Source organism: Phalacrocorax aristotelis, chromosome 2 (genome assembly GCF_949628215.1).
Source record: "Phalacrocorax aristotelis chromosome 2, bGulAri2.1, whole genome shotgun sequence".
NCBI lineage: Eukaryota > Metazoa > Chordata > Aves > Suliformes > Phalacrocoracidae > Phalacrocorax > Phalacrocorax aristotelis.
In genome coordinates, this window is record NC_134277.1 from 50,660,486 (window position 1) to 50,675,680 (window position 15,195).

Genomic DNA, 15,195 nt, shown 5'->3' on the forward strand with positions numbered 1-15,195 from the left:
TGCATGCTACTTGCTGAGGTCAGGAGTGGAGCTCCTAGGTACACCTCCATTATCTTCTGGGATGTCACACCAACCACAACATCAAATTTCAACCTGCTATTTGAAAAGTTTAGGCCTTGATATTTTAAGCTGTAATGCAAGATCAAGCTTCCTGTCACCTGTTTTCTCATATTCTGTTATTGCTTAAGATGCTCCCAGGTGCAGATGGTTGTATACATATACTGACTCCACCCATTCAAGAGTCCCAGATGAGCTGCTGACTCAGTCATTAGCTGCACAATGCATCAAGGCATAGCAAGTCTTTTGGAAATGAGGCTGCAGAGAACAGGAAGGAGAGCAGGTCTGGCTTTTGTTGACCATAAGGTATTCATGAGGACAATCCTTTAATAAGGGGATCCTGTTTCACTTGAAGTGGTAAGCCTCGCTGGAAGCATCTTGATAAGAACAAAGAAGGCTCCCATATTTCAAATTATAGCAAAACCCTTCCCTGTCTCATGGGAAAAACCCCAAGCAGCAAAATCGCAGTCTTCAGAAGTGGCCCCAAGGTTGTGAGTCCAACTACCACATTCTGCCAAAAGGTCTGGCAGTGCTGCTACCCATTCCAGAATGACTCCACACAACTGGTATCTCAGTCCCTTGCTAATAGTTTTACTGACCCAGGAGAGAGTAAGCAGAGAAAAGAAAACAAAAACAACCAAATAATCACCCAGACCAATTTCCACTTTTACCAAAACCATACAAAATCACAGCAGAGTTGTTTGGGGTAGCATGAAGATTCATTGCTTTATCTCAAATAACGAAGAGCAGTAAGGCTTGATTATCTACAAATGTCAAAGGAAAACAAAAGGGGTTTGGTGGGTGGGGGTTTTGAGGATTTTTTTTTAGCATCAAGGAAGAAAGAGAGGGAGATCATTGTAAAAGGAAAAGATGCATGGATTTGATTCTTGTAGAAAATGGAAGGCACAGGGGTACTTTCTGCTTATAAGACACACATTTAGCAGCTATCTTTCACCATAGTAGAAAAAACCTAAAGGTTAGCAGCGGTGGGGGAGAAAGTTAAAGAATCCCAGTCCGCTCTACAAGATAGAAAAGGAGATAGTTAAAAAACCTGTTATCTGTCATGGATGATCCAGCAACAACACCTAAGGCCACAGGTCACAATCACTGGGCAACACTTCCTAGCTGTACCGTGCCTTCTGTGCCTGAAGAGAAACAACTCAGCCCTCCCAAGACCAGAGACCAGTTAACACCAGCAACACAAGACAATCTCCACTCCTTCCTGCACAGCAGAAGGACACTAATACAAAACAGTAAAGCACAGAATAAGACATCTCAACAAGTAAAAAAAAAAAACCCAAACCAACCACATAAAAAAAACCCAACTTGTTAGTGGGAGATTACAAAGGAAGAAGGAGGAAGCAACAGGAAAAAAAAAATACTCCACAGCAGTTTTGCAATTCAACAGCAATGGGGGAATTGGAAAGAAAAGATTCCTATCTCAAAAGACCAGTAATGCAGCAGTGACATGACCAGGCGATTTCAAAGAAAAAAGGAAGGGACTGCTTGAAAAAGCTGGAAGTGAACAGAGGGCAGTGAAGATATATGAGCGTTGGGAAGAGAAGGAAAATAAATCAGAGACATAAGGGAAGTATGAGACAACACAGGTCACAAGAGTCACAAAGCTGCTGCCAGGACTCAGGATGATCTCCAAGCCAGACATCAAAAGGTGTAATCTTTAGGTCCATTTGAGATTACTTTTATTGCAACAAAAAATATTTACATGGGCAATTCCAGCAACTCTGTCCTAAACAAGTGTATTGGTTAATCCCATTGTTCTGATGTGGGGGAAGATAGAACTTGCTTGCTTTATTAGAAAACAAACACAAAACACCCCAAAAACACCCAAAGAAAAAGTCACCACGTTATCACAACACAGGGAAGATCTTTAAGACATACAAAAAATAGAGAACCCTAAATTTGAAAAAAGCAGCTTCTTTTCTTTCCCTCCCATCTGTTCTTCACGTACTAACCCTTACTAATCACATCCCCAAGGGTACAAGGTAACCCTGCAACTTGCAGGTCAAACAAAATACAGATTTCAAGGGAGGAGAAGGAAATATGGTGCAATGCTCCCCCTGAGCAAAATGCCCTGGCCTACAGGCTCTGCGCTGCCAAAACCAACACTGTCTGGCAGTCCACAGGACACAGGCAGGCTGTTTCAAAGGGAAGCTCTAAGCCTTGTAATGATTTAGGAAAGAAAAAACAAACATGTTTGGGAATTACAACCATTGCTTGAAAAGACTGTGCCTTATACTTTTCTATCACTCTTCTTCCCTTGTCAAGGAAGCTTTGGCAAGAGTAAGTGTTAGCTACATTCTTTTTCCACCTGTACCTCATCTGTTGTAATACGTACACAACCAGGTAAAAAAGGTAAGAAAGATGGACTAAAGGTTTGGTACATGTAACTGAAAGCTGTTTAAACTGTTTGTTTTTTTTTTTTTAAAGTAGTACACCTACTTCCCAATCATTTTTCTAAATTTAACACCCCTGGTGAAATAGCTTTAAATGTTACTGCAGCCTTTGCCAATGTTTTCAAGGCTTCAGGGCAATACAGCCTAGGCTGTATTAAGAGGTTATTGTCCCTCTCACCTTGTCTGCCTTTTGACCAGAGACTGTGATGCCCTTGGCAGAGGCAGCTGCAAACATACAACTGTTTCACAGTTGCCAAAGTTCACAGTCCAACAATTTATTTCAGGTCACATTTGCACCCTGGGCTGTGAAGCAAGAGGTGTTGCCTCTCAGCGGGGGAGTAGTGTTAGGAATAACGTGCCCAGTTGTCCCACTCTATGCTGTTAGAGGTCATCCTGTACCACCCTTCACTTCTCCAGGGCTTTCTTACCTATTACTTAAAAATTAACAACATGTAACAATGGTAGCATTCCACTTAACTACTTCTCATGGATCTCCCAGAACTACAAATCACTTTGAAAGTCACAGCTACTTACGTTTGAATGGCGTCGAGCCCTGCCATCTTCATCTTCAACAAGCGGTCCCTCCAGTAATACCGGGGCACCCGTGAGTAATGAATGCTACCTGAGATGTAACGGAAAGGTCTCCCATCCTTGACAAAGCAGTCACAGTCATAATCAATCCCAAAACTCCTCTGGGGTATATTCTGCATACAAAAAAACCAAAAACAAACAAAACAACACCACAGTATAATCTTTCTGCCTTGAAAGACAAGAACAGCCTATACAACACCTGTGGGCTGTCCACAATAAAAGGTACAATCATGTTAAAACATCTGATGGTGACTGGCTCTCCACTAGCTACATATAAACCCACTTGAACCTAACACACAAAGGACTATAATACATCTGCCAATCACTCAGCAATGACAGGAGACACTACTACACCAAAACATGCTGCATGCATTCTCCACTTTTAACGAGTAAATAGTACCATCTTTCTACAGTGACACATTTTGCAGTTGCTTACACCAGTGCAAATGATGAGGAATTAATTAGGGGAGATATGGCAAGTGTCAACACTTCACACTCAATGCTTCAACTTACTAAACTGTTGGAAAACAACCCTAATTCCAACTTAATGTCACACTCAAGTCTAGAAGAAAAAGCCAGCTGAGAGCTTCTGAGGAACAAACGCCATATTCTAATTGCTCTAGGGCACCGATACATACAGGTTTGAAAGCTTAGTTTCTAGTAAGTATATAACTGTTTGACAGATCAGTCTGGCGAACTGCATACATTTAAGTCACTAAAAATTAGTCAGTTTTGGAGAAAGTCCTACTTTCAATACTCTTCCAGCTAAGCACACCCAAACCAGTGAACTTAAAGAAGCAGGTAAATTAAGAATAAGCATCTACGCTTCCTAGCCTTTGGAAAAATACCGTAACTTCAAGAGCATGGGATTACTCCTCAAGTAGTTTTAAACTACTGTGACCAACATACTACTTTTGCTTGCTAAAAACAAGGAAAACAAGACTTTTTTTAAGTGCCTGGCCCTATGTATTTAAGAAACTTTAGCCTCCTGCTTTTGTTTTTCTTTTTTTTTTTTTTTTTTAAACAAACCTTAACATCTTGCATCTTCCGTGTATCTTTGGCATCCCTGTCACCAGTACTACTTTCGTCTTCCACACACCACTGAATAGTTGGTTGCTTGTCTTCATGTTCTATGACTTGCATTTTATCAGTCACCACTGAGTGCATTACAAAAAAAATCCCTTCAATAAATCAGTAGGGATTGATGAAGTAAAATGATCAGTCAGTAAATGCAATCAGTTAGCTCTCTGCGCCTATCAGAAAATAAGTCCTAAGTCAACTAAACAAACCTCATTGGACATTATAAGAGTCCAAATGAAACACACCTTTCAATAGCATAGATTAAAAGCTGTTGAAGGACACTGGCCTTGCTCTTGAAAAGATGGGCCTTGGCCAGGCCCACATTGAGAAGAGGGCTTAGCAATCAGGAAATTGATTACACAAAACAAAAGCAAAGAGATTAGAAAGGCAAGAGAGACGTAGACTACCATACAAGCCCAGGCAACCCCCACTACATGAGAGCCATCTACCATCTGAGGAAATCTGCCCAGAGGTTAAGTAGGGACCAACAGACCACACAATTTTGAAGAACATTCCCATTAAACCACTTCTTTCTGTTAACTGCTGAACAATTTTGTGTGTATGGCTACAGGGAAAGAGAAAGGAATGGAAAAAGTTAAATACAGCAGGCATGTATAACCATAAAGCTGCAAGTATTGAGACTCCTGGCCAACAATTGGACACAGCTGCCAACCAAGACCACACAATAGTACAAAGAAAAAAAAAAAACCAAACCAAGCCAGACGACACTCTCCTGAAAACTGGAAGATGAAATTGCTGAGTAAACATGTTTATCCCTAGGAAGTCTACAGCATGTTGCAACTGCAATAAAGGCATTTCTTCGCAGAAGAATAAAGTTGTGGGACATGTCTTAAATGCACATAGCAATCCAAAATGTTGTGCCAACAGTGAACAAGTGAAATTGTCTGTGTGGTAGACATGTAAGAAAAGAGGTGAGAAGATACAGCCTAACGCTGGCAGGGAAACGAGAACTGCAAAGGACTGCATAGGGGAAGCTATTTAAGCCCTGATCCCACAAACATGATCTCCAGAGGTTCCTTCCAACCCCTACCATTCTGTGATTCTGTGTGTGAAAGAGTTCCCTGGAAGTTGAAATAAATCTTGACTAAACAAAGGTATGGTTGTGCCAGGTGTCCACAAAACCAGGCCCTTACAGAGCTGAGAAATACAAACCAACTGCTCTGGAACAAAAGTAACTCAAAGGCTGGGATTCTCCCTGGGAAATTATGTTGTAGCAACTCCCAGCTGTTAAACCTCAAATAAAGTACTGCAGCAGAGGAAGCACAGGTATCTACCATCTGCTTACCTTCCTTTCAATTCAAATCTGGTTTTTAATTTATAACCCGCATCTTCATTCCTGCGCTAGGACAGAATTGTCTACCCTCTAAGGAAACCGTTCACCCTAACGAACAACAAGCAGATGTTTCACATTCTTCAGATATTTTTTTACTCTAGGGCACTGTGACAAGCTGCTACATTAATGCAAAACCCAGTGCTTCAAAATGATCGTGACTAAATGAAACTCAGAACCCAAGTGCAGTAACGCAATTCTGCAATATTAAAAAAAGCATTAAGTAATAAAGCATGTTAAAATGCCATTATCCCTAGAAATAAAGAAGGAGAGTCAAATAAATTGTTTCCCTCTGAAAGAGGATTTTAATCCCCTCACTTAGACTAACCATGTCAAGAGGCCTATGGAAAAGACACTTGCTCCATTTATGGCAGATAAGTATTGAGAGACACTGAACATTGAATCAACTGTTTACATAGCTCCACTCTGGGGACAGACACCTCTGACAGAGAAACAAGAATTTCTTAAGACAATGAAAAGAAGGTATTAATTATGAAAGTGATCATCACCGAACAGGTTACCATTTAAAGGCCACACCTTTAAAGCTGGGACCAAAATTTTAAATCACCTTTGTTACACATACACTTCCTGATACAGTATTATTACGGGGGCAAGGAGAGGGAGGAAGCTTCCATAGTACTTACTCTGATTCACCTCACTCATTGCCCACTAGTAAACAGACTTCCCTTCATGATCAATTATTCAACATTCTTTTATTGTCAGTGCATGTCTCTACCCATTGCTTGTGGACCAGAGCTTGCAATGAAAACAAAACACATCTCATCATAGATTTATGTCTGGCTCTGCCAGTATGGTATACTCACAGTTGTGAAGATGCAGCAGGAATGAATTCCCTCCATCTCCCTAGAAGATGGGGTAGTGGGTCTGCTAGTTTGGTAAGCAGATCCAACAGACACAAGAACTACACTGTTTAGGATACCAGTTCATTCATACCACATCATATTTAAGCCCAGCTGAAAAGTCAGACCCTTAGAGGCAATGGTAAAATGTTGCATCCTACATGCTCTGAACATACTCACAGGGAAATGGGAAGAATTAAAGAATTTGTCCTTTTTTAAATTAAGTAAGAAGTTATTTTTGCAACCTTACATGCATTAGAAAATGTTGAAAGAGCATTATCTCCCAACATAGGAAAAAAAAAAATCATAGCTTCAACACACAAAACTATTTAACAATGGGTAGAATCTCTTATTCTCCAAATTCACAAAACAGGTTATTTTTCTTATTTGGAAAGCAAACAACTGTGGATACAAATCCTCACGGAACCCCTCCACCTGTGAAGATTTCTAGCATCTATTATGTAGACCATTCAAGAACAGAACATCTCTTTCTCTACCCCAAAGCTTAAGTATCAAAATTGAGAACTTCAAACCACTCATTTTCTCCTGCCCCTTCCAAAAAAAAAACCAAAAACTTAGTATCCTTTCTCTGCCCTTGCAGTGGTTCTTTTCTCTGTATCACATCCTCATCTTTTCAGCCTGCACCTCTTCCCCCTAGTAGGCATTAGACAAATTAGCCTTACCTTTCTCACTTTCCACCACGCCTCTCAGCAGCAGTGGCCTAGGATTCTCCAAGACTAGTCAGATTTATTATCAGTAGCTTTTTGTTGGTAAATAGAATTAGTGTGTTAAAACTATTCAGCATATACTGCCACAATAAATATTGGTCCAAAATAAAAGGTCATTAGAGGCATCTTTCTTGATAAGCGAAGTTTTATTAAATCCCAACATTTAAAGCATTTGTTATACCACAATTTACATATTTTCAAGTCCACTCTATACTGATTATATAATGTAATAAATATAATTTTGACAAAGTGATGATACTATTCTATTCTGTTATTATTCTGACAGCGATTTACTCTCCACCCCACCTGCCACAGTGAACTGGCCTTTTATAGGAAGAAATATATGTTCATTTAGTTAACTTCTGAAGATCAAATACATTCCACACACACAGACGTACCAAAAAAAATTGCAGAAAAAAAAAATCAAGAAAATTAAAAAATAAGCAGCACGGCTATTTTTTTTCATCTGGAATACTGAACAGAGGTCTAAATCATGCACATTCAAATCGAATTGGAGAAGTATAGAAAAAGCCTTGAAGGACAATTAGGTATGTCTGTCTTGGATTTTAGAAAAGGTTAACTCCTCTTACTATCAAAAAGAAAGTTGATCTAGGATACTTTCCATTCATACTTTAAAAAAAAAAAGGAAAACAGGGAAAGGCTTTGAAGTGTTTTGGCACAGAAAAAAACATTAAGTGATAACTAATCATAAAACAAAAGCCTTCAAAGGGAGGGAGTTAAGGAAAAAAACCCACAAGATCTAAATTACATTGGGAGAACTCAAACTTATGAAATGATAATATGACCACTCCTAAAAGGATAGTATGTGTTCCTGAAAGGATAGTATCTGTTCCTGAAAGGATACACAAAGTTCTTCAAAGAGGGGCACATACAAATTAATGAAGTCATCTATGCATCCCTGAGACAGAAGGACCATTTCAGCTAGGTTTTTGCACACATTTGGATAGAATGTGAAAAGAAATAACAAGCATAGGGAAAAAAGAAAAAGAAGAAAAAGAATACTAGCAACTCACTGGGAAACTAACACCATCAGTCCCACAAAAGCTTCATGATAAGGAAACATGCTTAAAAATTAGTCTGAACACAGTAAAAACCCTCAGCCTAACAAATGAAGAGCATCCCAGACCACTGGCCTAGAGAGAATACTCTGCACTGCTAAACCCAGAACACAGCTTTTAGCTGAAGGCATTTTGATAAGTAAACAGATGGTACCAAGGATATCAAGGTTCTCTCTACGTAAGACCATTTGACACTATACCACTGACATCCTCAAAAGGACCCCAAGCGGGCAGTGCTAGTTACAAGTGGAAACTTTAGGATACTTAAGCAGATGTTATTGCACAAGCATTAAAAAAATTTACAGAATTGTAGGTGCTGGGAAACAGAAATTATCTAGTCTGGCAAGCAGAGAGCCTGGCTGGTCAGGTGTTCAGTGTTCAGACTAAAAAAGAACTGACTTCTCCACCAACCTTCCAGTGCACGTAACACATTCACAGTATTTCTCAATACTCTTGTGAGTAAAAATGCAAGGTGTTTGTACAGAGGAACAGGATACAAAAATAGCTTAGCAGTTAGAAACTGCCTGCGGGAGCTGAAGGGAGTGAATGAAGTGAAACTTCAAAATTTCACTCACAGAAAAAACTCAACTTTTCAAAGCCTACAGTACTCTTCAAATACACCCCCACACACCTCCTGCAAAATGAGAACAGGAGCTGAAAAATAAAGCAGAAGTCTGTCTGGTTCAGGATCACACAGGAAGGCAGGAAAAGACTGAACAGCGCAGTTCTGGTCTTGCCATCCTCAGCCTCCTGTGTAAGCACTGGTCTCTTTTGCCCCATGCTACACAGGTCTGCCTGAGAGGAACCTAGGTACTGGTGGGCAGAAAGGCAGAGCAAGGGAGACCCTGTGGCCACAGCTGGAGACCTCAGAGCCAGAGGCAGGATTCCCAGACTTGTATTGTTCATGGTGTTTCATAGAGCAACACTGAGGTAGAAGGGGAGGAGAGAGGAAGATGTACAGAAGTCAACTCTTTTATCAGCCTGGACAATATACACAGGTTAATTTACATCCTGGCTTTCTTAGATGAACACAAAGATATGAGAGCAAGAATGTTTTTATTAATATAATTCTGGGAAATCTGAGACATTAGAAAATATTAATTTGTGTTAAGCCCTTCTAAGAAAAGACAGAGAAATCCTCCATCCCTCATTATCCTTTAGTAGTTATTCTGCTATATGCCTATCAGACAACCAGGACATCGATGCACAAGCGCTATTACAGAAAGTCACCTGCTGCAGAGTTTAATCTTAAAAAGGACACTGTTTACTTGAAATATGAAAACCTTAAACAAAATTCAAGCATTAACCTAGCTGCATTGTTTTCAAATAGCATCTCCTTCCTCTTGCAAGACAAAAATCACAGAAGAGAAATTAAGCATAAAGAAAAAAATACACAATGAAAAGCGACTGAGTATTTCAGCTTTGGATTTTGTGCTTTACTCAGTAACTGTGCTTAGGCAGCAACAGAAGTTCTGTAAATTACAGGTTTTGTTTCTCATTTGCTTTTATGAGCTATTTTCAGTAACTACTAGATGCCCAGTTATTCTGGGGAAAATGCCTGCAGAAAGACAGCTACTGTCACACCGTTTGATATCAGTGTCCACAGCTTTTTAACTGGAAAAAAAAATTGAATTTCAGGAAGTGATGCCTGGCACCTTGCTGTACCAGTAAGCAGCTCAGACTGAAAGCCCTAGCGCATGCTGCAGACAGCACAATAAAGATATTCAGCCTCAGTAAAAAACCCAAAACTATTCCCTTCCCAAAACATTTCCAGTATAAGGCTTCTACAGTTTACATACTCAGTGGACACTCTGTAGTCCCTTCCTCAAAACATGCGTGAATGATTTCACTGCAAGACATCAGAACTTCACCTGTCCGAGATTTGGTAAGGCAGCTGCTTGATGGATAATAAACAATGGAACATGAAGTAGCAGCAGGACACAGGTATTACTAAACATGCACAGGACACACATTATCTCCATGACATCAGTGTTATCTTTAAATGCAGAACCTCAATAATAATGAGCTCAAAGAGTTAATTTCTTCAGTATATTAACATGCCCCCAATTTGTTTCATATGCCCAAGATACAGTTAGTGTTTTCTGCCCAGACTTAACAGAACCTGGTGAAGTCCACCCTAACACATCTTCTCTGGCTTCCCTGAAAAAGGATTTGCTTTCAGAGCAGAAGAGCCGATATACTGACCAAAAAGGAAGGCAGAAGCCTGTCAAATGGAAAACTTCTCAAAGAGAACGTAGAATTATCTCTGTTATTTCAGCTCTGCTGCCCAGCCTCATGGGTATTCCAAAGTACATTGTCCCTGGGCTGACATAGACAAAGGTGTTCTGCCCAACTTTATACAAGCCAACAAAGAAGGGATTCAGAAAATAAGCCCCAGCATTTAGTGGGAACATCTGCCCTCCGTGAGTATGGCCAGAGAGAATTAAATTTATGTCTGGTCTCTCCTGAAGGGCCCACTTTGCAGCAATCGGCTGATGAGCTAACAGCACTATTGCATGCTCACTGCTACAATCTCTGAGAGCTTTTCTTAAGTCCATGCCATGCCCTGAGTAGCGCAATACATCTGCTTCAATATCGTCAACGCCAGCCAGACAGAACCAGTCATCAGTGCTCTTCGGTGAAACAATCTTCACATTCTCATTATGTAGTGGCCGAATGTTAAACGATTTTAACAGCTCAAACCAGTTGCTAACATCTGATGTGTAGTACTCATGGTTTCCTGTGACAAAGTAAGTCCCCAAAGGGGAGTTAAGTTCTCCAAGAGGCTCAACAGCAGGTCGTATGATCTCTGCCTCAGAGTCAGTCAGGTCCCCGACAATCACGGTGATATCTGGTTTCAAAGCCTTAACCATTCTCACAATCATGGCGAGCTTGGTCTTCCCAACTGTAGGCCCCAGATGGATATCTGAAAGCAACACCACTTTCAGATTATTCATTGTTGAGGGCAGCTTGTGAACTGGAACCTCCACCGAATTCACTGTGGGAGGCCGGGAAGCATTTAACAGCCCGACAACAGTCAGCACAACAGTCAGCATGACTGCCAAAACTGGTTTCATCGCTGTTCTGCTGTTCTTGTTGCCAGTGCCTGCCTTAGCACCTCTCCCAGCCAAGAACTTGTAAGCCTGCTCTACGGACCCCAGGGTGAAGAGGAAGAAGATAAGAATGATATAGGCCCCCAGGCAAGTGTAGGCGGCTAAAGAAAAGAAATACGGCTCTTCTGCGACAAGAAATAGCAACGTAAAGAAGCTTGAGTGAGCCAAAGCCAGAAACATGAACACGGCTATTTTCCACGGCATGAAACAGAAGGAGCTGGCAGCTGAAGACCTGGAGAACGCGGTGACTGTGCTTCTCCACACGTGAAGCGATCCTATCAACATGAGCGCGTTAGCAAACAGCGCCATCTGCAGCCTCAGAAGCCAACGCCGCGTCCTGAGCTCGAGTTGTTCTGCCAGGTAACTCCGCGATAGCATCATGGAGAAGAAAACCACTCCTGCAGCCACTGCAGCCTTGGCTTCAAGAGGCAGTTGCTTGAAGGAGATCATCTTTGCTTCCTGACCGTTCCCTTCTGTTCTGCAGAAGTCTCCAGTAGGCAATAGTGTGGTTATGAAGGGATGCCTTGGGTCAACAAAGCCTGCAACCAGGAACCAGTATCAGCCGTTTTAAAATATTACACACATTCCCTTTTTCCCAGACTGCCATAACGGACTGTTACTCTGTACATGCTACCCAGGACACTGGGTCATGCAGAATCACTATCATAAAGACAGGGAGGAGATTTCCAGGTGTGGAATAAATCAGACAACTGAAAACACAAGACTCTGTCAGTCCACCTCTGAGCTCCCTGCCTGCCTTCTTCAATGACTCCTCCCCCTTTGTTTTTTTAATATGCTATTTCCTCATTAGGACTTCCTTATAGTAGATGGCAATAGATCACAACAGTGATACAATGAGTGCTTGAAACAATCATTATAGTATTTGTAAACAATCATTATAGCATTTGTAAACCCCATACATGTTCCGTGACTAAGCTGCTTCTGCTGCTAACTTAGCACATACGTTTTCTGTTGTTCTCAAGCATTGGGCTCCACTTCAAAAGCAGGTATCACCCTACATCATTCTTACTGAATGCAAGAGGTTCTGCTAAGAGGTACTACAACAGCAGTGAAATCCCCACTGGAATAACTACCAGATGCAGCTGCAGTCCCAGAAATTGCAGATGATGTATCAGCAGATATCCTTGCCTCCAGCTGTGAATAAGACCTCCCCGAAGCCCTCAAAATCGGTAGAACCAGTGAAACCCACATTGTGTTTTGCTACTCACTTCCCGGTCCCTTCTACTACATGTACAGTTCCCAAGACTCAACACTTATTTCAGCATATCCTCGTCTACCAGGATGCAATTAAGCTGAAAAGGGATTAAAACATCACACACTGTGCTCCTTCAGAAGTAAAGGGAGCACTAAGACTAATGCATCTCTACTCCCAGATTGAAAATAAATAAGCAAGCATCAGTTACGCTTGAATCGTACTGGAATTCCCGGTTTTGTTCTGTATTTTGCTCAGAGTTCATAGAGTTCCTACTCGTGCCAGTTTGCACATTTCTATTTAAAATAAACCTACTGTTCTATTCTAACCACAGTTGAAAAAAAGTTTGGATGGTCTTTCATAACATATAACAGAGACCAAGACAGAGATAACTACCTTATTTAAAGTAAGTGTATGTCACTGCATGGCTTTCAAAACACTTCCTGTCTCTCAGTCCACACTTATCTAGAGAAAAAGTAAGTAATCATTACAGCCAAAGATATCGCAGAACTAGGGCACAAAAGCAGTCTTGTAGGGCTCTGCAGTGAGCCTGAGCCCGGAAGCCTACAAACCCAAGTCTGACAGGTTGCTTATCTGCAGCACATACTTTCCCAAACTAATTTAAAAGAACATTAGCACCTCTGTGATGATAGGACCCCACTATATTTTGAGGACCAGACCAAGTTTTAAGACCCCTTCCCTTATTGCTTGGCTAGGGAACAGTGGGTCGACAGAGAAAATGTGCCTCCCAGCTTCAGTTCCTCAAGGTCTCTCAGCTGTTACAATGCTATTAAAAAAAGAGTGCTATTTTACATACATGCCTCTAGAGAAAACAAAGATACGAAGGTAAGAGTATAAGAAATGCCCTACTCGTCTCCATCCACAGTTTCTCCAGAGAGCAGGCCGTATTCTGTCTGTACAACAGCAATAAGAAACACTGACCCCAGCCACCATCTGCGGTCTGCTTCCTTCCTACTCCTCTAGCAGACAAAGCTGTTACATTAGGGATGCTGGAAGGCAAACCCTTGCCTAGTCATTTTTAGATGTTGTTTATGAAACCCATTTAGTTTAGCTTCTACAAACTCCTGTAGCAACAAATTCCTGAAATTCACTGTATACTTTGAGTATTTTATCTGTTTTAAACTAATCTAAGTAAATCCACCAAGTGCCCCTCTTCTAATACTACCAAATTTGGTGAGTATTGGTTCTCCATTCCTCTTACTCACCCCTTCAGAATTTTTGAAGTCTTGGCCATAACTCCACACTCCTGAGAAACCGTACCCCTTGTCAACCAAGCTTCCCTTTGATAAAGGTCTCTCACAGCTTTAACCACCTGTGCATCATTCAATCAGCAACATCTCTCAAGATAATGGTAACATTCTGCTTCAAACTCAAGGAATAAGCAACAAGGCATAGCTCCCGCAGTAACTACAAAGACTAAGGATTTCCCTAGGCCCCCAGTTAGGCGGGAGCACAGCGTGCCACTGGAGAAAGCACCGACCAGTTGATGCTGAACCAGGGCAGAACAGGAAAAACTCCTCTCCCTCGCCCCAGGAAGAGTAAGTTTTCCCATGGGACCTGCTAACAGACTCTCGGTGTCAGGTGTCCGCAGCTCGATTTCCGCGACCCCCCCGCCGCCGTAGGTTGCTTCATGAGGCCTTGCAATGCGTTATTCCTCGGCGCGGAGCCTGAGCGGTGGGAGGAGTGCAGCACCGCCCCGGCCGGCGGGCAGCGACCCCGGCCACCCCCCCCACCCTCCCCGAAACGGGCGGCACGGCTCCCCGCCGGGGCGGGAGGGCTGCCTCCGCACACACCGGCGAGGCCGAAGGCCCGGCGCGGCGGCGGACAGGCCTCCTCACGGGAAGGAGGCCGTTTCCTCCGGGGGCGGGCGGGGGAGGCCCCCTACCAGCCGGGAGCCAGGGCCACCCCCAAGGGGCCGCACGGCGCAGCCCCCCGCCGCCGCGGAGCGGGTACCCTCAGGGGAGCAGCGGGCGAGGGGACTCACCGCCGCCCGGAGGAGCGCCGCCAAGCCGGCAAGCGGGAGCAGGAGCCGCAGCATGATGGACGGCGGCGGCAAAGAAGGAAGCAGCAGCGGAGCGACCGCTCCTCAGCCCGGCGTCCCGTGATACGGCGCCGTCAGCTGAGGGCCCCGGTGGGCCGGGCCGAGCCGGGCCTGCCCCGCCCCGCCCCGCCCCGGGGAACCGCCTGGCGCAGGCCAGGCACCCCCCGCCTCCCACCGGCACCCACAGCACTGGCGCTCTGCCATTGATATCCCGAAGAAAATAGAATTTTCTTCGGAGTAATAGTAATGAACCACGTGAGCCTGGCAAAACAGAATTTGGCGGCCCGAGAGGGGGGGCTGAGAGATAGAGAAGCGTTTGTTTTCCGACTGTATCCTTGAGGAGAGCTGAGAGACCGATAGGAGGGAACATCCCGCCTCAGAAGACGCTGAGAACTGGGTGACAAAGTGTATAGTCAAGGAGAACAACTAATTGGGACGTTGATGAGATCTAAAACTAAGTGTCCTTTAGGTGACCTATCCTCATTATAATACCAAAAATCACACTCACAGGCCAGAAAACCTTCTACTCAAATAAGCCCCTCACTCTCCGGGGATGCGTGGTAAATTTAAAGGCAACTGTACCTTTAACTTGAAATGAGAAAGAAATTAACCAATTATGAGCTGAGGGGTGTGAATATCAGCCATGA

The 15,195-nt window shown here is 42.9% G+C and overlaps 2 protein-coding genes across 2 annotated transcripts in view; both read right to left on the reverse strand.

Moving 5' to 3' along the window:
- Positions 1–14,613, reverse strand: part of GLB1 (galactosidase beta 1) — a 46,759-nt gene extending 32,146 nt beyond the window's left edge. The window contains exons 1-2 of the mRNA XM_075083500.1: positions 14,492–14,613; positions 3,006–3,175 (exon numbers count right to left, since the gene is read on the reverse strand). Of these exons, the coding sequence (XP_074939601.1) occupies positions 3,006–3,175; positions 14,492–14,545 (224 nt within the window). The 5' untranslated portion in view covers positions 14,546–14,613. The remainder of the gene's footprint in view (positions 1–3,005; positions 3,176–14,491) is intronic.
- On the reverse strand, positions 9,198–14,605 carry TMPPE (transmembrane protein with metallophosphoesterase domain). Its single transcript, XM_075083502.1, has 2 exons — positions 14,492–14,605; positions 9,198–11,812 (listed from the first exon to the last, which is right to left on the reverse strand). Exon 2 carries the CDS (start codon positions 11,721–11,723, stop codon positions 10,404–10,406), a length of 1,320 nt encoding a protein of 439 aa, XP_074939603.1. The 5' UTR covers positions 11,724–11,812; positions 14,492–14,605; the 3' UTR covers positions 9,198–10,403.
- Positions 14,614–15,195: the final 582 nt, after the last annotated feature.